The sequence below is a fragment of the Oxyura jamaicensis genome, chromosome 4 (genome assembly GCF_011077185.1).
Source record: "Oxyura jamaicensis isolate SHBP4307 breed ruddy duck chromosome 4, BPBGC_Ojam_1.0, whole genome shotgun sequence".
NCBI classification, from domain to species: Eukaryota; Metazoa; Chordata; class Aves; order Anseriformes; family Anatidae; genus Oxyura; species Oxyura jamaicensis.
The window spans coordinates 32,532,125-32,557,781 of record NC_048896.1 but is presented as its reverse complement, the minus strand read 5'-3'; the positions used below and the strand labels follow the sequence as shown (position 1 = coordinate 32,557,781).

General features: G+C 39.9%; 1 protein-coding gene across 4 annotated transcripts in view; it reads right to left on the bottom strand.

The window, feature by feature from the left end:
- The window catches only part of GALNT7 (polypeptide N-acetylgalactosaminyltransferase 7), a 76,983-nt gene that overhangs the window by 45,684 nt on the left and 5,642 nt on the right, over nucleotides 1–25,657 (bottom strand). The window contains exons 1-2 of one of the 4 annotated variants that reach the window (XM_035324704.1): nucleotides 1,799–1,824; nucleotides 1,309–1,443 (exon numbers count right to left, since the gene is read on the bottom strand). The exons of 1 other annotated variant lie outside the window; for it this stretch is intronic. In XM_035324704.1, the coding sequence (XP_035180595.1) occupies nucleotides 1,309–1,434 (126 nt within the window). In that variant the 5' untranslated portion in view covers nucleotides 1,435–1,443; nucleotides 1,799–1,824. Of the gene's footprint in view, nucleotides 1–1,308; nucleotides 1,450–1,798; nucleotides 1,825–3,710; nucleotides 3,759–25,657 lie in introns of those variants that run through there. 2 more of the 4 variants (XM_035324708.1, XM_035324705.1) reach the window with 2 other exon arrangements.

The following is a 25,657-nucleotide window of genomic DNA, read 5'->3' as shown; positions in this document are numbered from 1 at the left end:
TCAGCTTAAGTTTGGTACTTTAGCAAGGATTTCAACATATTTAAAGTATTTTGCTTTGTTTGCCTCATCTTAATGCAGTCACACTCCTGGCTTATTGGAGACAAAAGGCCACTTGAAAGGGGTTCTGATACAAGACACCTGAGCCTACCATTTTAATTAGTTGAGGAAATGGGAGGGGTTGTTTTAATTTGTTCAGTTACAGAAGAAGGAAAAAAGAAAAAGGAAAATGGAAAAAAAGAAATAGAAAAAGAAAAAGAGATGAAGACAAAAGAAAAAAGACAAAAGAGAAAAAGGAAGAGAAGGGAAAAGACAAAAGAGAAAGAAGAAAGAAAAGATGAAAAAAGAGGAAAAAGGAAGAAAGAAAAAATAAAAAGGGAGAAAATTAGAAAAACAAAACAAAACAAACAAACAAACAAACAAACAAAAAAAAACAGAGAAAGAAGAAAAGAGAAAAACCACAACATGGATCCCCAAAGATTTCCTTATTGACTATACTCATGCTAAGAAGAGACTAAAATAGTGCCTGTCCTCAGCCATGCTTCTAGCATGATTCTGCTCTATATGCTAACAACGTGTGTGGATAAACCGCATTGTATATATTGGTTTGCTTCTAATCATTATGTGTTAGGTTTTACTCACCAGGTAGAGTAAGCGCAGAACATAGATGCAAAAAAAATAGTGTCACAACATGTTACTTTTCATTACACAGAACCAAACACAGACAAAGTGGAGAACCATCTTATCCATCAATGTATTTGTGAATAGATCTCACAGTAGATAATCACTAACTTCAAAATAAATAAAATAAGCCATAATTCCCACAACACAGTTGGCTGTCTGTCAAAGAAATCCTAGGAGATGTTACTACTTCCAATTACACCCTTCATGGTAACCTCTGTCCTAGCAATCAAGATGTAGCTACTGCAGGATCATCTGCGGAAGGGAAAGTAAAACCAAAAGCACAAAGAAATTGAAAAACACAGCTTTGCAAACAAGGAGGAGGAGTTATGGCACAACTGCCATCGCTTCAGAAAAAAAATACAAAAAAAATCCTTTGTAATCATTATTTTTTTTTTTTGTACAAACAGTGTTCCAGCATAAAAAGGTCTATTTTAAGCTCCATATGCAGCACTGCCCACTTGTCAAATTTTGCAAAACCTTCCATCAAGCAATTTCATCACAATGTACTAAAATTAGGGCTGAATTTGGACCACAAGAATTCTTCTGTTGAATATAAGCAGTGGCACTCAAGCCACATGGCTTGAAACGGGCTTTTGCTATCACAGTATCTGCGCAAAAATGGCTCACTCTTTTGCTTTGGCTTCTCCTCTTGGTGTCATCCTGAGCCACTCCAAAGGTGACGGAGTGCACACTTTTCTGCTCAGTAGCTCCTACAGTAACTTCTAGGGCCAGTGTAACCTTAGAAGAGAACATTCATGGGAACTGCAGAAACAGAGAGAAATATAATTTTACACTAAATTATAGAAAATTTCTGAGGTTTAAAAATACATGCTTGTAAAAATAACAGATTGCTAAATCACTGTAATTGCATGCTTTGTGCAACTCAAGTGAAAAACATGCTAAAGGTATTCATCACCAATACTTCCAGGAAAACATGTCTATAAGTTATGCTCTTACGTCTACAGTTACCCTCAATTTTGACAGATATCCTGACAACATCAAAGTCCAATGCCATCTGTCTGGATTTTTGCCTTGTTAAATATTCTATGAGAAACAAAAAGTACTTCAACAAGACCTAAATCTAACCTACTAGCATTAAAGCTGCGTTAATACCAACCTGGAATAGGTTTTGGCAGACAGAACTGACTTGACTACAGTACCACAAAAGTGTTACTGTGATGGCATCTCCAAACAGCAAGTAACCCTACCAGAGGATGACGACATCAGTCTACTTTTCAGAGTGTTCCACACAAGACTTGGTCAGAAGCCACATAGAAAACTTAAACAGAATAGAAAAATTAAACAGAACTTTGAAGCAAGTGTCACTTTATATACATTATATATATAAATATAATTATATATATAAACACACATACACTTACATAAGTATTCTATTCATTAAAAATACACAACTTGGAAGTGCAACAGAGGTGCAAGAGCCAAAAGCAGCTTTGGAGAAATGCATGTTCAGCAAAAGTTTTACACTACCATGTATTGTACTTCCACTACATTTAAGAATGTAAAATAAAATGCAATTATTTTATATGGGGGACAACTTTCCCCTTCACCCACTTCTTAGATTTTATATAGTAATGGTCAAGCTGATTGCTACCTGATGTGTTACACATTACCCTGCAGCATCTTTTAGTCAGCTTGCTTTTCTTGCCCCCTTTCTCTCAGCTCCCAAGGAGCTCCTCAAGAGGGAACTGTTTTGCCAGATACCTACAACAACACTGCTAGTTAACAGCATTGAGGAAAATTCCTTTCTCCCCTCACTCCTTATGCTCTATCTTATAAGGCAACACAGGAAAATCATTAGTATTTCCATTTCTGCTTGGTATTCAGACAGAAGTAACTATTAGGTTTCACTAGATATCAGTGGACCACAGTCATTAATATCTATTTAGTCCACTAGGAAAAAAAAAAAAAAAAGTAATTAAAAAAAGGTAGCAATACCTCTGTGCCCCAAAATTACCAGAACTAATTGAGGCAGAACAATTTAGGGGAGTAAGATTAACAATTTCCTTCAATTTTTACTGTTGACTTTCCCAACTTTGAGAGCATTGCTTATGGAAAAGCAAGTGGCATATCCATAAGAAAAAACATAGCTTACATAGTAAAGGAGAGAAACAGTTTGTCAAAATGTGAACTTGGCAAGTGCTTGATGTTCTACTACTAACAATGAGTTTGACTGAATTTAGCGTTCAAGTTCTGAGCAATCCACATTAATCTGAGTCTCTGTGTCATTGATTACAAGGAAATAGCAAAACCAAGTTCATGTTACCTAGTAATGAGTCTAAAAACTAATAACATTCACTAACAGCTGAGGTCATCTTGTTTGAACTGCTAGCAAAGACAAGGCTCAGCTTCTCAACATTTTTTTTTTTAAGGTTGCAGTTGCTGTAAGAGCTCTCTGGGCAAAACCATCAGCTGGCTCTTCCCGTCTTCTCAGATTTTTCTGAAGATACCAGCTACTTTGTCACAGCAGAAGCAGTGATTACAGGCTATTGCTTGCATACTGCCCTGGTTTGCAGCCAAAATTTCACAAGGTCATTGCACACCAAGTTTTACTAAGCTATAGAAGCCCTCAGGTACCAAAACAAATTGAGATTATCTCTTGTCCTTCCCTTTTTTTGTGGCATACCTGCAAACATAGTGACTGATATTAATTCCTAGCAATGCAAGAATACTTATTTTCGGTTGGAATAACTTGAAGTCTCATGTATTTGGCTAACAGAGGGTAAATCCTGAGTTTTACCCATTTACCTAAGAGTACCTTTTTTAGAGATACACATCTACATTTAAATGAATCAGTAAGATATCCAGGTAGATTTAAATGGTTCTCTAGCAATATTATCCTTCACCTGTAAGAACTCCTCTGAGCTATCAATGCTGCTGCCATCCTCTTCATCCTCGCTGTGCACTTACCACCTCAGCTCTATCAGAGCAACACCATCCTGCCACAAAAGCTGAACTGTTTTGGCTTGTACCGCCCTACCCCCTGCCCTTGCTCCTACACTCCTCCTTACCATGTCCTTCTGCCTCTGTGTCCCCTGCTGCATCACTCTATGTTCCTCCTCTTGGAGTAGTTTGGATTTTCTATAAACACAAGGGTTTCACTTGTACATATCTGGTCTGGATTGAGCAACTTCCTTTAGTTAGCAAAGTTATGTCAACTTCATAAAATGCAGAGACTGCCAGGAGACTTGGGACTGAGTCCTTTGCACCAGACCTGGTCACTTTTCAGGGTTGCCACTGTTCACACAAAGCTTGCAAACTTCTTTTGCTCCCTCTCTCTCCTTCCCACCTTTGGTGGGTTTTCAGAGTGCAAACACGACAGTGAGGATGTGGCCCAGCCACATTGCATGTGCCAGTCTGGGAGAACTGCAACACTTCTTGAATTCCTGTGTGACAGCTACTTTCACAATTAGACTCCTCTGCCTGACCGAAAGCAAGTAAAAATAAAGACAAAGTACTTCAGAACAAATTACTGTCAAAAATAGTAAACTTATTATCTTCATTTTTACTAGCACCCATTCTTTGGAGATACTGAGCTATTTAAATTCTCCTACTTGCCTTTCTTTTTTCCTGAGGTTCACCTCTTACAGGCTTCTACCCGTCTGGTTGTCTTTCCACCTCTGGTGTGGTCAGTTTACCTATTGTTCCATACTACCCCTTTTCCCATCTGTTGACAAATAATCATGCCACATTGAAGAAGCCTTATCAGGAATCCACTTCACCCAATGAAGTTCACTTAACACATTTCCAAGAAAACTGTGGAGACAACAAGCAATGTTTATCTCCTTGCAGCTCCTGAGAGCACCCCATAATCTTTGATAGTAATTAAAAAAATATAAAATAGACTCAGATAAATACTTGAAGAAACAGATATTATGACAGTCTCTGCTTAAATTCATAGCCTCTTGTCATTAAGAATACAATCCCTCAAGTAGCACAGATATTCATAAAATGAATCATAAATGAGGTGCTATATTGCCTAAGGTCATGTTATATTGTAGTCTCTCCCATACTCTAGAATGATATGTTGTTGGCACTAGTACCTTGTGCAATAAGAAAATGCATTTGTAGCTGCTTGTGTAGAGTAAGAGAAAAGTTGTCAAAGAACCCCAGATAAAGCAGAAGTATGATCTAGAGCTTCCTAGATACTCTCCTTTTAGATTGCTCCCTAAGGATGACAAAAAGGCTTTTAATCTCAGAAAAGCAAGAATTTATTACAAGTTTATTGCAACTTGAATAATTAACTTTTTCAGTAAAGGAAAAAGTGATCAAGCGGAAACAAACATAAATAAAAGTGTAAAAGCCAGCATCTCCCTACCCACTGTATCTCTTCACATGTGTTTTGCTTCTAGACTATGTCCCTGTTAATCAAGTGTCCTTTTTCTGTCGCAGTAAAGTGCAGCTTCTCTGAGCCCCAGGACGTCTCTTTCCATCAGCTGTAGATCTGCTCCTTGCTCTTCTCAGCCCTCCCCGCTGTGCTATGAAGCTCACCGTGCTCTTTCATTACCTGCCCTACCTTGCAGCTTAAACACCCCTCTTCTCCAAGGCTCTGTTCCACTGAGCCTGCTCCGCTCTTCCTAATGGAACATGACACAAAGTGAGAAGAGCAAACACTGTACTTCGTACAAGGTAAGTCATTTTAGGTTAAGTACTTAAGACAGGTCTAATCAACCACCAGCTGACCAGCAGACTGTGCTTCACCTCCGAGCCTGCCAACAACTGTAATGTCCATAACCTTCCTTCTGTTCTCTGCATAACAGACAAATGTCTAAAAACTGCAGCTTACATTTTGTCACGAGTATGGTATTTCAACTGCAAACTTTTGCTGAGCATCATCCACAGTAATTCAGTCTTGAACATGGAGTGCAGTGACTCAAATCTCAAAGCCAAAGCAGCACCTGTTTGGCATTTCAGTGTGTTTATCCTTGAATGCACAACCCAGGTTTCTATACCATAGATGAGACGCGACACAGAAATTAAAAAATAAAATCTGTATATCAGTTTACCAAATTGTTTGCTAAATTCAGCTCCTTTAAATAATTTATTGTAATATAGCTTTCAGAAAGCCAAGTCCCCTGAAGAGGCCAAAGAGCAAGGAGATCACAAAGCCCTGCAGCACGGTTATAATTCTGCTGCAGCAACACAGAAAATAACTGTCCCAGGTAAGCAAAGCCCACCAGAAACTGAGCCCTGTTTTGCCAAAATAGAGTCTAGTTTCTTGTCTGATCTTGCCAGTAGAGACTCTGGTAAGGACCCAATCAATTACTTTCAATTTTTCCTTCTTTTCCTGAAACAACTCCTCTACTTGATGTCTTAGTAGATGTCAAGTTGCATCTACTCACAGGAAGGAAAGCACTTATTGCCTAGAAAGTTAAACTATGTTTTCTTTGAAGAAGCTTTAAGAAAATATTTTTTTCTTCAACGTCTCAACCTGGAGGCAATGCATGGGGTTCCTTGCTGTGTGAGAGGTTCAGCAAGGTGACTGCATCTTTAAGCAAATACTTCAGAAGATGCTGAAAAAAAAACACAAACCCAACAGATAAACAGGAGGAGCTGTGGATAAAGTGATGCATTTCTAAACAAGTAACTTCTAGGGGCTCATCCAACCCCAGAAAATTGTTTAAACAGATGAAAGCTGTGGGAAGTCTCCAAATGCTCAGAATTCTGGCTGGGTCTAATCAATATTATCATCGCTCATTTCTGTAAACATTTGTTATTATGTATTTTGTTCAAATGCAACCTTCTGTTCTCCTCTTAATCTCTCTCAAAGTGGGTAACATTTCCAGTTTTGTTCACAATGTTTTTGACTAAGATTTGCTTACCCCGCTTTGGGGTGGGGGGAGAATTGTCGATAATTTTTTTTTCCAACTCTTTCTTCTAGAAAAAGCTGAACATCATTTTGAAAATCAGCAAACCCCTTTTGAAAAATGGACTGTATTTATTGCAGAAGGTGCAAGATTCCCTCCCCATCTCCTTCCTCCAACATTTGCACACGTGGTTTGGAACAACCCTACACATCTGAACAGATTTTAAAAACAGCGCTGAATGATTCTCATAACATCTAGAAAACAGAAAGGTCTTCCAAAAAAAGGAAGACATCAGCTCAGTCCTTCAACTTGTATACAAGGGTTTCACATTGAAGTATTGGATTTTCTCCATCTTCCAAGAAGCTTTTTCTAAGAGAGAGTGTTTTGGACCATATAATACAGAATATATCACAACCATAATATTTTCTAATGCAGCTTGATAAATAGAAATCAATTTTTTTCCTTAATAGAAAAATAGACTTTCAAGTTAAGACCAGCAAAATGGAGTGAAGGTAAAGGCATTTATTGATTTAGTTGCAAGTGATGGATAATCAGAAACATACTTGGGATATAATAAATTGCTTCATAATAATTCAAATTACCAACACCTTGCGGGCTTATAAAAAAATTTCAAGGATATAAGGAAGAAGGGGGGCACGTTTGATAGATAGCAAGGGATTCATATCTCTAAACTGAAACATCAGCACTGTTGTAAGTTAGGTAGCCTTCTGAAACAGCCATTATCCTCAATCCATAATTAGACAACTGCCCACAATTTTCCTCTCTAGTCCTATTTAATAAATACTTGACTTGAAGAATTCTGAGTATTAAGAACAAAACAGACAATTGTTTAATACCTCATCTCTATCAGAGTGGACTGTAAGATTCAAAAGGGCCTCCACATATCAGGTCTTTACCTATGACCCTGGTCCATGGCTTCAATTTTTTCCCCTTTCTTCAGAAAAGAAGAATGCACTGATCTTCATCTGAGCTTTATCTGAGCTCTCTGTAGTGCCAATTAGAGGCTAGCAGAATGCAGGCCCCATTTTCTAGTTAAAATTAACTCCCTCCTTTACAGATCTCTAGGATAATTTTTGTTGTTAAATATGAATAAAGAACAAATGATCCTGAATACCTGGAAATAAAAATAGTGACATTGTATTAATGCCTTGTGAATTTAGTGTATGCTGATCTATGTAGTTTAACTATTTCTGTAGTTGTATTCCACTACTGCCAAAGGCACACACTTTAAAACACTTGGCAAACAATTTCAATAATTTTTGCAATCAGATGAAAATTGTAGAAAACAGCCATAAGAAGGGATTGTTTCACCGTAATATTGCCTTAATCCACAGCTCTATCATTGCTAGCACATACACCTTCTCTCTGGTACGTCCTGCACTCTGTGATCTTCAGCAGCAGAGATCTTTCATGCCCTCATGTAGAACAGCTGGCCTCAACTGGTCCTACACCCATACTTGAGGCATTACTATGGTTGCTAAAAACTTTCTTTCACAGCCCTTAATGGTTCAAGCAGTAATGAGCCATCTCTTTGCCATCCCCAAGACCACTTCCATCTTTTATGTCCTGGAAAGTTGTGACCTCCCAGGTCAAACGTTTAAATCACAGCATCACTGAAGAGACTCTGTACAAGATTTGTTCTTGTCACTAGGTTTCAAGATTAAAAGAAGCTGGTGACACTTCTAGTTGAGTCATTGCTCCTTCCACATTATGCCTTACTCCGGGAATGCATGTTTCAGCAAGATCTTAAAGACTGAACTAATTTTTATTCATATGGTCATTAGAGAGTCTTAAGAACATCTAAGATGTCCTCTGTCCAGCTTCATTTGCTTCCTCCATTTCACAGGGATTACTCGCCTCCTTTTCCTATGCAGTAGTGTTACAGAGGCCTATAAGGGGGCAAGGCTTTTCATTTCACTGAGACAAAGTCCCTTTTAGGAATGCTCTCTGTAGACTGAAAAAAGAAAATTAGCTGTTTCTTCTGGACTTGAACAATCAACATTTAAATTAGCAAATTTAAGAGACCAAGGAGTTAAAATTTCTAATTCATAGCTTTGCTGTTGAAAATAACCAGCTTCTGTTATTTCTCCCTCCACAGGGAAAAAGCCTCCAAAATAAACAAAAACTGCCATCAATCCTAATGTTTTAAGCAGCCAAGAACAGATTTCCTGGCCCTCCAGGCTATGAACACTGCACTAGCAAAAGCCAGTAGAGAAGGACTGGGGAACTTCTTCCCTATTCCTCAATCATCTGAGACAGAAAGATATTTAAAAATCATACATTTGTTTTATATACCTCAGAGTGACATTCACAATACAATAAATCCATTGCTGATGGACATGCTTGATGCTGGTTTCTCTGCTATATTCTTGTATGCCCAATTTTTCTTTTTAGACTTCCATCAAACTCATTTCATATTTCTTGCTATTAAGAAACAAACTGCATGATTAGATTTTCATTTGTCTTGAAATATTATAACCATTCTCAAGCTTTACAACAGACTATTTGTCTTAAACTGCATTCCACAATTTGATCAGTCCTACCATTTTGAAAGCTTTCTCAAAGAAACAGCCAGCCAAAGCCAAAGGCTGCATTGTATGAAAATTACACAGTCTAAAACCCATTTCTGAAAATTTCATCTGAACTCCCAATAGATTTCAGAGATTCAGAATATTTACATAATTACCTTGTGTACTGCTTGACAAGTGAGGGGAAATCACTTATGATCAATTGTGTTCTGTCTCATCTTGCCATGACCCTTCCTTCCCGCATCTTTTCTGTGTAGTACATTGAAGAGAATCTGTGTGGTACTTGCCAATAAATTACAGTTATATTCTACTGAATTGTTGAGGTAAGGGATGTTCTTACCTGTCTTAACTACTTTAAAAATAATGAAAGTCAACACAATACATGCATTGGAAGCATAAGGGAAAAAAAGGTCTGCGAGAATACCAACGTAGTGAGAACCAATTTATTGAACAGAAAAAATCAATCTTGGTAAATTGACTACTCTTTCTGTGACACATAAAGCGAGTGACATTTCTTGTTTTGCTGTAAAGTAGACATGATGAATGTCAAAACCTATTTCATAGCTTTGGTTTAGCAGCCACATCACGTGTGAGCACAGCCAGATTCTTGGCATCTTTTAGATAGTCAGCAAGAATTCTATAAGCTAATCCACACACTTTTTCAAACAGTTTTAACAGACTTCATTGAGTTTGTTTGTTCTTTCCTGCCCTCCACTACCCTTCCAGTCTTGCCCTTACCTCTGTGCTCTCCATGCAATATCTTTTCTTTTGACCAGGGAAGTCATCACAAGATCTAATGGAGGGGCAGACACTGCTGCTGGCCTTCAAGGAATGGACTGCCTTGGCATTTACTTGGCTAGTGCTGGTGATCCTCGGTGCTACAAACAATCTAAACTTGGAGTTGGCAAGACTAACAGTTAAATCTTTACTCTCAAAGCCAACTTTGGGAATTGACATCCTACCTTCTTTCTCTCAGGACGTCACTAAGGTTCAGCCCCTCTCCCTGAATGTTTTTCAAGGCTCTCGCATTTGAAGAAGGATCCTGAAGAAAGTATTCACACGATTGTGTTCCCAGCACAGGTACACTCTGACTGGCACATCTGACCACATGTCTGGAGAAGATGTGAATAAACACCACCAATTCCCTTGCTTTGAAACAGTTATGCAAGCAAGGGGTAAGTGTCACACTCCAATAGCTAGCTGTTCTTTTCCCTTCTCCCTCCAAAGAACTAAACACTGCTAGAAATCACAGACAGCGCTGGCTTTTACAGGGTACATGTGGTCATTTTCAGCTCCCCACAGACATTCGTATAAAGTGCCAGACATCAGACATGTAGTAATTCACAAGCCTTATACCTTTTAAGTGATTGGAATTTCAATCAGTGTGATAAGACTTTCATAGATTTTTTTTTTTTTTTTTTTAAGAGGGCTTTAATATGAAAGTGCCTATTAGTGCCTGCTGCAATGTCTTGCATTTAAATCAGCAGTAGATGACTGTAGCAATATCCTGTTGGAATTATTTTTGCATATAGCAGACAAAGAAAGATGCATGGGGACCCTTCTTGCTCGCAACAAATGGAAGTCGGTGTTCTCAGCACTGTGTCTAGCCCCCATGGCTGAAAGAGCATAGCAAGAGATATTTGTATGATGAACTGTAAGCTTCTAAACAAACATTGGCTCCTTGTAAACATTTTCATTATGAACTCAGAAGTCTTGGCAACTCAGACTCTACATAAATAACCAGAGTGGAATTTTGCTTAAAAATTGATCCCCAAATGATTGCAAGCCTTTTCTCAGGTTGTACTTTCTTTCATAAAGCTGCTTGCAGCTGGAGCGATTTCCATAAGCACTAAGCCTGCATGCTCCTGGTAGGCTTCAAATGGAGGTGCTAATAACTGCATTTAGGAAAACTACAGCCTTCACTTCTTGCATCTAACATAGAAAAGATATTAGTGAGGTGTAGTTATGATGTACCCAGTTCATTAGGTAGGTGTTTAAATGGGAACACGATTTGCCAGATCAAGATCTTTATACGCTAGTCTTGCACTTTAACTTCTAACAAAGACAATTTTGTTAAAGCCTGTCAGAAAGCTGATTTCACAAGCCATTTGCAGTCCTTGAGAAAGATACTGTTTTTCTCTCTAACAGGGAAAAATCTGGCCAGCAACTAGAGGTAGAAGAGTCAGTGAGGCTGTTTTTACTTATGTCTGGCCTGGGAGTGAGAGTGCCTCCCAAGAGGAAGCGCTGCAGCAGCAGCAGGATGTCACTGTTTGGATCAGGAGTGTGAAGGGGATGCTGTACGCACAGGCCATCAAACACCAGAGGAGAAAACGACAGCAGTACTTGGACAGGACAGGAAGCGATATAGGCCTGCTTACCGGGCATCCAGATATAATCAGCAAAACAAAGACAAAAACCAGGAAGGAAGCTACTCTAATCCCAAAGTATAAAAAATAAAAGAGGGGATAAAATTCACTGTGTTTTGCTACCTTTCAATAACCTGCAAAACTACTGTACTGAAAGAGGTAAGGAGAAGCAATACAGGAGTGCCTTTTCTGTCAGAGACAATACATTCAGCAGACATCAACCAAGCTGATATTATTACTGTTACTAAACATTCGCCTTTTGGGAAGACCTCTTTCCTTTTTAAAAGTTCTTGCTCACCACTGAAAACAGCACAATAAAAAAGGCATAAGCTCTGGTTAAATGTGTCATATTCTAGTTACTCAAATCAACGGTTTTTCAGTGTGTTACATTATCATACAATGTAGACTTGGACAAACCTTCTCAATTAAGATAGAAAAAATAGATTAAATCCTTATTCTACTGAACAATTCTAGTAAACTAAAGAAAAAAATCAACCACAAAACACATTTTTCTTAAATTACAACTACGGTATTTTACAGTTTTAAGACTCCTGGCAAACTAAAACCATCAGGAACAGTCATAAAGACGTCAACGTGTTCTTCAGAAAAACTGATGGAGACATCCAACTGAATATGAGAAAAACTGCCCATGAGCAGAGCCAAGCAGTGGGACAAGCTAGGCTGAGAGGTTGTGCAGTCTCCCTCCTCAGAGGTTTTCAAGACCCAAGCAGACAAAGCCCCAGGCAGTCTGTCTGACCCCACGGCTGACCCTGCTTTGAGCAGGAGGTTGGACCTCTTCAAGTCCCTTCCAGCTCAAATTATCCTATGATCCTATGCAAAAGAATTGGAATAATATTTTTGACTTCATTAAAGCTAGATTTTTTTTTTCACTTTGCATTTAATACAGTCCAATTAAAAATATAAAAAGCTTAAAAATAAGCTACTACTCAGCTTCCATTTCTAGTAATTTCAACAGAACACAGATAGCAGGAACTCTGTGCATCTCTTTAGTAAAGAGCAGCCACAAGCAATAGAAGTTGCTTCAGACATAATATCTTTCCTGGAAACAGCACACACTTTTTTTTTTTTTCTTCAGCGTACCATTTCCAGTTCTATTAATTCTGGACAGCGTGACGTAACTGTAGGTTTGTAAAGGAAGTCAGACTTCTATTAAATGGGGGGGGGGAAATCACTTACCTATTCTTCCTACGGAGTAAAGGCACTCAACCGACTTCCCTGCTTTATTTGAAAATCAAAGTTTGGAAGACTTCTGAATGTCAATACTGTGATGCATTACATTGACATTTATCTTCCCAAGACTGCAGATACCCTGATACAGTAAGACCTGAAGGTGATATTTTTCATCTCTGCTGCAAGGTGAACTGTGGAATACCAGGAATGTGAATTGAAAAATACACCTAGCTCTTGCTGAACAAATAAATGAAAAATACTTATTTTAGCTGATACAGAGGAGCTGCCTCTGCATTTTTATTTTCTCTAATTTGTTGTGGATTTAAACCTGCCTAATGAACGTTAGATGCTTGGTAATTTTTCTAGCCATTGTTTGAGAGTAAGATGGATATGTTTCCACAACCAATTTACTTCTCCCCTACATTTTTATCCTTTCTGTGTGCCAACACAAGCACCTCTACACCTGCACAGAGCTGCATCAAGGACTCCTGAAGCAAGCTGTGTGTGCAAGCCAAAAGAATTTGGCACCTGTAAGCAGGGTGAACACCAGTGCTAAGCTAGTTCACAATGGGAGCATGAAAAAAGCTGCTGGGGAAGCTGAAAAAGGCAGATGAGAGTGCCCTAGCAGCAAAATGCACAGAACACTAGAGTTATTTCTAGCCATCCTCAAAGCTCTCCTCAGGACCTTCCAAGGGCCCACAGGAGAAAAAAATTGCCTCCAGGCTGGCATGAGCATAGCTACTTGGCTCAATATAGGGTTTTGTTGTTACCTTTTTATTTTTTATTTTTTGTTTTGCTTGTTTCTTTTTCTTATTTATTTTAATTAAAAGGTAGAAGAGTGCCTCTCTCTCTAAGCCTTCCTTCTGCCTTGGAGGAGCCCCCTTGATTTGCTGGGGAATTACGACACAAAAGCAGACACTCCTGGTGCATTAAGAGCATCAGAAACAAATGCAGGCTTGCCCAGTTAGGCGGTTTTTTGAGTTGCCTCCATGCCCAGACCCTATCTCAGTCATAGAAATCAGAAATAACCCAAGCACTCTTGCGCAGGGAAAGCACATAAGAACAAAACACTTCGCTTCAGGTGATCAGAGCCATGCTTGCTGTTCACCTCTCCAAGGCACCCAGGAATGTTCTTCCAGTGTTTTTGATGGTAAATGGCAATGGCAATGCAGAAACAACAATTATCCTCTAAACATTAATCTCCCTTTTCTCCTAAATCTTCTAAGACAAAATGGCTTTTCAAGGAAGTGAATATTTTCATCTTGGATGGAGAAAGCTGCATGCTCTTAAATTCAGGGAGGCAGGAAGATGCCTGTAACGAGCAGTTGCCTCTGAGAGAGAGGGCACTCTCTCAGGAAAGCTCCAAGTGTCAACAGAGTCCTCATAAAAAAAAAGAAGTCACTTTTCACAATACTAGATTTGAACATGTTTTTCTAAATCTCCGGTACTATGCTTTTCTTGCAAAATGCACCCAAGTGTCAGGCAGAACTCCCTTCCACGTAAGATAAACAATTAAAGAAAATTAGCAAGTATTTTCTCACTCTTGTATTTGATCTTCTACACCACTACAGCTAGATAAGAAACGGTATTAGGGAACATGCCAATCTAGTGCTGGCCACATTTTCTCAGTCTAGAGAGGAAATAAATCAAAATAACTATAAATAAATAATTAAAAGCAAAACATACATAAACATGACCAAAAAAAAAAAAAAAAAAAAACCCAGGTTTCACTGTTTCGCTTAAAAAAAAAAAAAAAAAAAAAAGCTTCCAGCAATTCCACACACATCTAAACATCTAAGTTTTAACGATATAAACACCATCTGAGAAAAAACAATTGTTGTTGTCATGTTGACATGTAATCTCCCATTCACAGGGCTGCTGTTTGTGAAATACATGAAGGGAAAGGAATACTGCAGAGCTTACCGTGCATTGGGATAAAGCCAGCACTGCTTATAAAACACTGGAACTACCATAACCAGGTCTTTATCGTACACTTTAAGGTTTCTGAGTTCTACATCCCATGCAGTACAGAAACAGTCAAGCAACAATAATGCCTGACAAAATTAACAAGTGCACGCGGGGGAAAAAATGGACTTCCTAGTAGAAAGCTGTGGGGGTTTGGTGCTAGAACCTAAACAGGACTGTCAAAATATGTACAGCTTTGAAGACTTCCACTTGCAACGCTACAGTCAACTACATACAACTACAGACATGAATATTTAACTAATTTAGCCATACAGATCCTGTACTTGAAACCTTAACTTTCTCTTAAGTAAAACTGGGCTTAAAAATGAATGCCCATGCAGTTTAGTAAATATGTAAACATATTGTGATCTGGACTTAGCAGATCTCAGGTTTGGGAACTGAAGAAAGAAGATAAGAAAAAATTACTTCATATACATGAAAGCATTCTCACCGATTAACATTTTAAGATATCAGAGTCAAGACTGTTCAGTAAAGCTATTAAAATATATTTTAAAGCATTGACCTAAAAAGTATAATGAATTCTGTTCAGAACGTTACGCCATTGGTAATGTTAAAAAGTACACTATGGCTGTTAGATAAACCAAATTAATAGATAAAAGTTCTGTTTCTTAGAAATTAACAGCAGTGAATCATTCCTGAAAATCAGGATTGCTGGGATTAAACTGCGAACAGTATTTTGACAAGTTCTCAATACAGACTAAATTCTTGGAAATACTGTGCAAGATGAAACCTGTTCAAAAACCTGTTTGTCATCTCTCTCCTTTCCAGTAACAGCAACTGGCCGAGTCTATCAGTGGGAATTTTGGTGCTTAGCATTTAAGGCTGTAAAGACTTCTGTAATCCTAGACTTGAGTTGTACAGCTCATAAAAAAAAAAAACTATTTTATTAATAAAAGTACTAGTTTTATATCCTGTTAATAATAATTTCATATACCCATTAAAAATCTGTTAGAAGATGGACTGTCCAAGCTACTACAGAGGATAAAAATCAAGAGAACTATTCTAATAATTTATCTTTCTTCTAATTTATCTATTCTTCTAATCATTTATCTTTCTTCTTAACTTCCAGATATTCTTATCACCTTAGTGCAAACCAAGGAAATTCTTAAGTTGCCGAACAGTGTGTCATGAGAGTAAGCCCAATTAACTCCCCAAATCCCCACAAAGAATCAACAAGGAAAATAAAATTGACTAGCAGGAAAAAAAAAAGAAAAGTTTAAGCGAGGTGCTCATCCATCATCTGAGGATGAGATTGGAATAAGAACCTGGACCAGCAAAGGTCAATGCACCTCATTACACCGACACGAACTTGTGCTGGCTGCAGTCAATCAACGATCAATATCAAGCTTCCTAGTGAGGATCTCATCACACCTTATTCACTCAATGTGATCATATAGGACTGTTTTTAAATAGTTATTTTTTAAAAAGAAAAAGATACCTTCTCAATTTCTGGATATATAAGATTACACTAAGATCTGAAAATCAGCACCTCATACCCTACTGTTACGCTGAGAACAGAGGCTGCTTAGCTGACAGTAAGTAGCTGAGTACCTCTGCCCGTGTGCAGTCTCAATGTGCATTTCCTCACAGACACGTATTCAAGTAATCTTCAGCTCAGAAATTAGGCACCACGGGGAAATATCACCAAAATAACCACCTCCCAAAGAGGCAGCAAGCATCATTCACAACGCTTAACCACAAGATCTGAGCATATGGGAATCAGAGAAAGGGGACGTAGGACAGATAAAATGTGCTCAAGGACAGCAAATCTCAAAGAATCCTCATTATTTTTAAGTAGGCCAACCCCCAGGACATATCCATTTCATCCAGAAAAATTAATCCAGTCTGCTCCCTGCCATCCTCTTTTTCCAAGGGACCCTCAGGCATACACAAAGATTAAAGGCTACATGAACTATCCTGGCAGGCTGTTCCCTTTTATCAGAACAGCTTGACAACTCCCCTGTCATCACTAGTCTTGGTAGAAGATAACAGTGGAAACAAAATTTGGCAACTACCTGAGAGGTGACTTGTATAGTAGCCATGGAAAAGGCAAGACTGCTCACTAAGATGATGACGCTGTATCTTACAGATTTCCCCCTTTGTTTCTCCACATGAAATAATGGCTCTGGTATCACCACTTCAGATTCCTACTCAAGGGTCTCATTGTACATTGCCAAAGCTGGGCCACAGTAACCACCTGCCCCAGGTTTGATAAAGCCTTCTCCCAGTCTGGACTGCAGAGCTGCCCTCTTTCGGGATGTTTGCTCCACTGGTGACCCTGAAGGAGGAGCTCACGGCAGGACCTGCTCAAAGAGGTTCATGGCCTCACTGTCAAGTCAACATTCTTTCTCAGCCCGACTTTTCTTATCTTTCTTATCCTGTTTGCATTACTGAAACATAAGCAAGTCTTCAAGATGAATGTTTTAGATTGGTATTTGAAAACAGGGAGGGACAGAAGACACAAGGTGACTTCTTCTCTTAAACATCTTGGTCACTCAAACGCAGTCTGACTTTAGAGGCCCAGAGGCAGGGCTGGAATACCTGCACGGCGAGTGCAGCTCACGATCACTTTACACAGCAAGTAATAGTCTGGAATAAAAAAGATACTGGAGTATCTTACACTGAGAGAATTATCAGCATTTGGAGCCGATGATCTCCGAGAAGAAATGCAAGAGGCAGTGTGAGATTCGTCTGCATCATTAGCATGAGCCAAGGCACAGGAAACCCACACACCATCCGTCCTTTTGCTCCTGAGAACTGCTGGCTAAACACTTTCTGATCAGAGGCAGTGATTGCCTGCACATACACAATTAGAATACACTTACAGACTACCACAAAAAGATGTTCTTCCCTTAAAACAAGAAAACCAACCCTCCCCCCCCAACCTTTTCCACCTTGGCAGATCAATGAAATACTGTTCTTTTTAAGCTAATCTCTAGTGAAGGTCTTGGTTCTGCCCAGGAGGAAGATATTTCATAGAGGGGAGGAAAATAAAGGTGGAAAGCATGGAAGAGGTGAGGAAAAAGAGCAACATATTTCATAGCTGCTGCTTAAAGCCTCTCAGAAGGCTTTGGCATATTAGAATAACAGTGTGGGAGATGAATTACCAGAAGCAGAGCAGGTGAAGCAATCTAAGATGCATGATAAATGCACATTGACACATGCATGGCTTATAAACGACATATATACAAGCCTTGAAGAGCTGACTTCAAGGCCTCATTGAAGTGAAAAAAAGTATAGCAAATCATGTTTCAAGACTGAAGGATGCAGAGAACAATTTATTTTCTCTGAAGAACATATCTCAATATTGTCTTTCTTGTTATTCCTTCATTGATAGGAAGAATAGAAAACTCATGGCAATTCCAGACAGCTGTAAGAGGTGGCTTGGTTTCTTTCTTGTTTCAGTTTTGAAATGTCATTAGAGGATGCATTTGTTAACAAATTAACTTAATAAAACAATAAATACCTCTTTGTTTGACTTATCAAGAATTCTTATTAACTAGCTCAAAATAAAGACACTGTTTAAATGTCTCAAACCCATAAAGGCAGGAACTGAGCAATAAAATGGGAGTCCTGCTGTGTTTCATCCCTGTTGAAAAGCTATTCATTGTTTTTTAGTCATCCTTCACAAAAGGAAATCTTTTATGACAGGTTAAAACCAAAGCAAGTTTTAATCCCCAAGTTGTGACAAAAATGTTCAACTATGAAGAAACAATATTCAATTTCATTAAAAATCTTGCAATTTTTTCTAAAGCACATTATTTAACATAATACTTTGTCTTTTTAAATCAACCAACTATATTAACTCAATTCAGAATAGTTCTTGCTAAGCCATTTTAATTGCCAAATTCTTTTTTTTTTTTTTTTTTTTTTTTAAGACAACAAAACAAGTAAGAAACTTTGTGGGCAGAGCACCATCTGCTTATGCTTTAATTCCATTAACAGTTATATTTTGAGACGAAATTTTCCAAATGTGAACCAATATATTGATTTTACTTTACACCTTCTTGCAATCCCCTCCTGCTGTTCTGAGGTGTACCTCACATCAGTGCTGGCTGCTGCTCTTTGCAACGTATCATTCCACAAGGAAATCAAAAGAAAATAAGTTGCAGCTTCAGAAAGACAGAGCAATATTAAAAAAACAAACAAAACATTACTGGAGTCAGTGATTAGAATGAAGGATTCAAGAAAAGGTAGTAAGAGAGAAACTTAGAAGAAATGCAGTTAGCATAACGTGGAAAAAAACAACTCATTTGTTCTGTGAGTTGTAAGAAAGCATGCTTACGCATGGAGAAGGAAAAAGCCTTCAAAATGGTAAGAAGTCTACTAGCCTGGGGCAACAGAAATTAAAAAATGAAAGAAATGAAAATAGCAAGCTGGGTAGGGACACTAATATTTTTCTGTCCTTAGCGGTGGTGGGAGTGAAAAGTCTCAGCTTTTCTTTCCTCAGGTATTCCTGCTAAATACAATCCTTTTTTTTTGTGCATCATCTTCATTTCAAAAAAGTAGCCATTTTTGTTTTCTGCATAAAGTTTATACCTAGCCAGGAAGAATAGTATTGTTACTCCCACCTGGGAATAAAATGGGAAGTCAGCGGGTTTTCAGACAATAGGAATTCTGTTCTATAAAACGCATCTCTAGAAAAGCACCAGCCTATTCCACAGCTTGCTGCAAGCAAGGAATTTGTTGTCTTTTTTTTTTCCCCAAAAAATTCAGACCTACCAATTCAAATGAGCTATCAAATGACTAAGCAAACATTTCAAAACCATTTAACCACATATGTGAAGAACAGAATAAGGATTACTACTTGAAAACAAAGGTTGAATAAAAATACTCCCCTTCTCCTGTACCTGGTTTACAATTACTAAAAAGAAAAGAGCCCTTCTCCACAAAAGCACATACTTTGCCAGCAAGCTCTTTCAAGAAAGATCTGACAATTAAACCAATAAACCCCAAACCAGAAACCTGCTCTAAAGCACAAGCCCAACCTTTGGGTTAAGTTTTTCAGAAATCCACACCTGAAAGTTAAGAATGCCCCCAAACCCAAGCCTGAACAGCACCACAGGTCACAGACATGCACATTGCTGGGTGTTTACTGCTCCCGTTTGTTGGGCCATGCTGGCAACATCCTGCTTTCTGCACACCGTACCTTGGCTTTCCTATTAGTCATAGTGGGAAAATACCTCATTTGCCAACACGGTGCCAAAATCTAGAGCACGGCAGGGCGGAGGTGGACTGTTAAAGGCAGATTTGAGCAAGATAAATTCCCTTTAATTCACAAAAAGATTAAAGAAAACTGATGGAGGAGGCGGCCTTTTAAGCAGCATGTTTCTATTTTTAAACTAATCGTTCACAGCAGACGTTTGTTTTCCATACTTATGGAGGAAATCTAGTAATTAAATGTAACTGCTACCAGACTTGGAATCCTTCTCTCAGTTTATATGGCCTATTTTCTGTGAAAAGCATCCACCCCCCTCCAAGGTAGAAGTCAAACCTATTAATGTAACAGCTTATCCTGCCCTATTTCCACTTGGCAGTCTCCTGTAATGCTGATTTAATATCTGACAAAAATAGGACAAAGATACTGTCATTTTTCATTAGGGAATGCCAGCTCAGTACAAGCAATTTTAACTCTACAGAGCTCGAACTGGAGAAGGTTCGTGCTGCTTGGCCATGTGATGAAAAATCCATGGACACACTTTTGCATGTGGTATGCTGCTCTCCAGGCTGACATCCCGATGACCCACTGGGCCTTTTCTGAGAGCTAAACTTACTCGCAACACAATTTCCACTGCTTTAGCTTAGCCATCACCTCTCAATTCAATAAATCAGAACAGAGTTAGCAGTTACCTAGATTTTCACACCTTTCAAAGTAAGAACTTTATTGCATGCTATTTTTAATGCCCCATTCTGCAGCCACTAAGCACTCCAACTACCACATCTATTGTCACTTGTTTTCCAAAAACAAACCATCAAACCCGTTGTGTAGATTCTTCCTTCCCAACTTTTGTGGTCTTACTCACGGTTTATTTCTCAGGTACAGCATTAGTGGAATAGTTTTAGTCCTCAGCTCCCTAAGTGAACACATTCACCAAGCTTTTTGTTGCATAAACTTTCCTAAGAGAACAGAGCCACCTTTTATCCCATGCTGCGGATGCTGCCAAAGGTTCCCTGGACGATCTAGCAATCTTTCTCCAGCAATGGGATTCTTAAAAAGCAAACACCAGCCTTAATATCTTTCATTTTTCTGCTGTTCAGTTATTTAATTTACATTAATCACAAATGGTAATACTTGAGGCTAGAACAGGACAACGGGAATCTCGTCATATACATATAAAACGGTGCTAAACTGCTCCCTGCAGAAGAGTAGGTTTTTACATAATTAATAGCCCTGAGATAATGAGTTATTTACTTAACTTATTGCTAATGATTTTTATGATGGAAAAGTTCAAGGAAGTTTTAATACAATGTATGTATATATACACAAATTGCAGGAATTATGTAAGGCTTTTTTCATTTCTTCACATTATTCAGGAAACCACTCTGTGGTCACTTACGCTGTAACATAACTGGAAGCATTTGACAAAAGACTTCATTTTTAATAAGACAGGGATTGGGGTTTTTACACTCTCCCAAGGGTGACAGATTTTTACAAGCTTTTTCAAAGCCAGTTTAGATGAAAGCACACATTAAAAACATTAACATTTAATATCTCAAAAAATTTGTCCTATTACTGTCACTAGCAACACGAAAGATTACTGTAATAAACCAGGGGGCAGGGAGGGAGGAGTGATGTTTACTTGCTAGAACAGCAACACTGGGCTACAGCAAGCATTCTGCCTCCCTGCATGCAAATTTCAAACAAAAGTTGGTGAGTTTCTACAAATTCTACAAATTTCCCGACACATTCACTTCTGCTGAGCATTAGGCAAGAAGCAGCGACTCGCTGGGGCTTTGATCATGAGAGGAGGAAAGCCTAGGTCTGGCCCCGTGCCCCAAGGGAGCTCTGGCACAGAAAGCAACTGACGGCACTGAGCTTTCAGATGTCACAGGAGCGGCAGTGCCGATGCGGTGCTCCTTGCCTCAGGTCTCACCCAACTCCAGGAAGGCAAACCGGTAAATAAAAGCAATCACAAGTATAGCTAACCACAGTTAGCAATTGTAGAGAGACTACCTCACTGCTTGACTGCTTGCTTGCCATGATGCATTGTGTGTTGACCACGCTCACATTTCTTATCTTAGGCTTGAATCCCTTCACAACACACCACCACTGCTCCCATTGCATCTGATTTATCATCTTATTCCAGGCTTGGCTCCTGCCTTCCCTCCAGTAATGACATCAACTTCAAATTCCCCAATTCTCCATTTCTCTTCCAAGCCCATTTGCTTTTACTCCTTAAGGGAAAGCAGCAAATTTCTGCTGGGACCTCCACTGCGAAGAATCTAATTTAAACCACAATAACACTTCAAGTTCAGCCTGCAACTTGCCATTAAATCCTCAGTGACAATCCAGCCAAGGCGTACAGGATATTAGTGGTCTTTAAAGTGGGGGAAAAGGGGGTGTCACGAGAAAAGTCAAAAAAAAATTGCCTTTTGTTTCTCTCTTCCTAACTCCTCCTCCAAATCATAAATCCTCCACTTTCCAGTGGCCGCGTGAGATCTGTAGCATTTAACCACCAGGTAGCTGGCTACGAGCTGTACCCTGAGCCAGAGGATGCGCCAGAACCGCACCTGGACCAGGACCCTTCCCAAACTGGGGGCCCTGCTCCTCCTTTAAGGACAGCTGGCAGCAAGGAGAGCTGACTGACCCCTACACAGGTGCCCAGGGGTGGATGACTAGGAGCCCGCCAGCGGCTGGGATGCAGTAGCTATCAGCTAGTGGAGGCTGGGGAACACCGCGAGTATTATAGTGTCTTGGAAGCACTATGTCCCCAGATAGGAGGTTACGCAGCACATGCTAAGATTTCATCAGGAACGTTTTCCTCACTGCACATGGGAAGTGGTCAGAACATGGCATTTGTTTTATGGTTTTTGCTGTCTCAGCACCACATTTCTGACCTGAGCAAAGTCAGCTGCATACTCCCATCAAATCTTTTATGAGCTTCCTAAGCCACGGATGATAAAACATGCTGGACACTCTGTTTCTTACTTTCCTTCATAGGGACAAACAAATAGGCTCATCTCTATGACCTCCCTGCAGTGGTCCTGCAAAGACTAGAAACCATAAGAGACCACTAATTACACTTCATCACATAAACTACGAGCATGCAAAGTTGTGCTCCAAGCTTTGCCTCAAGTAGGCTAAACAGATCTTAAAAAATAATTACACATTTAATTAAGAGCTTCTGAATAGTAATTTGGCCACTTTAACTCTTTGTAATTGGTCTGATTTAGAGAGTTAAAGTTGACCTATACTAAGCTCACATAAGGCTCCTTCCAGATATGCTGCTTTCAATTTCTCAGCCGTGAATCTTTCTTTACCTTTTCAGTCCATTGGCTCTGCCTGCTGTACTCCCGCTTCTATTCTCTCCTTGACAAAACCAGATTTTAAGGCTGTACCTCCGAGGCTGATCATTAGCAACATATCTCACTTGAGACCAGCAAGCACCATAGCTGGGATCCCTGCAGCAATCTTCTTACAATGAATGGCCTCAATCATCTCCTGCTGGCTCCAAAACCACCATCCCTTGATTGAGAAGAGCACAAACTCTCAGAAAACATCCAAAGACCCCACAACGTGTACATAATAATCTAGCCAAAGATTTTGTCTAATCTTTTCTTGCAGCTATAAGCAAGAATGCGTGCATCCCTACCTAAATCTTGGGTACCTTTTTTAATCCTTGTTATCAGATAGCTGATGTCTTTACTTACACTAAAACACATATTTACTTAACTTCTCCCTCTGATCCTGCAAACATTTTTTTCCTTGAATGCATCTTGCAGAAACAAAGCTCTACAGGCTGATTATCTGGAAAAGCGTATTGTTTCCTCAAGTTCCAAATATGCTTTCAATAGCAGCGAACACATCAATCTGTGGTAGTCTTCTACCAAAAGGGAAAAACAAATGCCTTATCTCTACCTTTCTGTATTACTGTTATTAATCGTGCTCTCTCATTTCCTTCCTAAATAGCCGCTTCTCCACTTTCACATTTCCTTTGGAAACTGCACCTCAGGTCATCTCACTTCTCTAAAAGACCACTGAAATCTTTTAAGATCAGCAGAAAAAAAAAAAAAAAAAAAAAAAAAAAAAAAAACAACAACAACAAACCACACAATATGGTATTGGAAGGTAGAATGCACTGTTTTGTTTTGTTTTTTTAAAAAAGGTACAGAGTTCTAGAACTACTCCAGAATCTTCAGTATTATTGCCTATCCCATCCCTGTCAGCTGCTATAAGTAGAAAAAGATTCACGCTTGTGAAGATGAAAAGAACAAGGCAGCAGAACTCTTCAGCTTTGTTTCTTTAATGCCTGGGTATTAAAGTTATGCTCCAGGCTGTGCCTGGGCTTACAGTGCAGAGAAGGAAAGGTACTGCCCAAGGTTAGCTATAGAAGTTAAGTTGTTGGCTAGACCTTTCAGGAGGAGGGTGTTGTACGGAAAGAAGAATTATTGTGTTATCTGCAGCCACCAGCAGAGCAAATACACACGTGTTGGCATGACTGAGCAGAGCGCAGGCTGCATGCCCCACAGCGCTGGGCCCTATTCCACCCCCACCTACAGAAAGCAGGCACTGTTCCGAGGCACAGCCCATCCCCAGGTGCCACAGGGAGCCTCCCCCGAGTCCTGGAGCAGGCAGCCTTTTCCTACCAAGCAGCGTGCTCGGAGGTGTCCCGGCATTTCCCCCAAATATGCCAAGGCACAGCCAGCAGCAGGCATAGCCACTGCTTACACACTGCTTCTTCGCTAGGATCCGTTACCTGCGAGGCTGCTCAGGAGGCAAGCAGTCCAAAGCAAAACACCGGTTTAGAAATGACACCACCATTTCCTACAAAACGATGATAAAAAGTGTTGCTCGCTCTCACATACATCACGGTGATAAGTAAACGGCTGATCTCGCTAATGAACCACATGTTCTGTTTAGATTTCTCTTTGACAGTGTTTACTTAAGAGAATTATATTTGCTCCCAACAAAGGCTGAATTATTTCCTGAGGTGGCTATCACAGATATTTCTTCCTCCAGCTCAGACGGAGGTAATCAAGACAGAGCACTGCTTTATCAGGGACAGGCTGCAAAAACTCTTCCCACTTGTTTATCACCATGCATGCAAGTGAGAAGGGATTTACACACTGGGACTGGCATGTCAACGGAGCTTGATACAAGGTTTCGGCTCAAAAGTATCCTTCAGGCTGGTGGGAAAGAGTACCCTGAGTCAGTGTAGCACTCACAGAAATCACCAGGGTGCAATACCTCAGCTGGGGCTCCTGGGGCAGCCACCTAAGGGCGGGCACTGCAAGGCCGCGCCACTCATCTTGCTCGCCCCAAGGATGCCCGCTGGCAGGTCTGTTTCTCCTTCCTACGCAGGATGAGTAATTCAACCGCTTTTGATGTGAAATGTTTATTTCTTGACATTTTCTGGGGAGATATGGAAGCAACATTTCTGAAGAATTCTCTGTACGCAGAGAAGCCCGCGTTGCCCCTAGAAGAGCAGATTACGGGAACTCCAACACTTAATAAACTGTGTATCTCAAGAAAAGAACCCACTACGGCCTATTATCTCAGCAGTAACTGCCAAGATACAGCAAACTGTGAGAGCTTCAGAAGACAGAGCGTCTGCCGAAGGAGCCCAAAGTCATTTTCGGTGTTGAAAAGCAAGGATTATGCCAGCTCGCTCGCCTTTGCCGATGAGTCAAAGCAGCCCACCGGAGAGGACCGAGCAGGGCGCAAGACCTCTCCTCCCCCCATCGCTAGGCGATGCTGTGACTTTTCCAAGCGCTGCCGACGATCCCGCTTCGCGCAGAGCTCCCCGGGGCCCGGCGCGCCCCGGGGCTCCCAGACACCGGGGCTCGGGGGGAGTCCCCGCCCGGGGCACCGCCGCCGGGAAGGGGCCGCGGCCCCGGG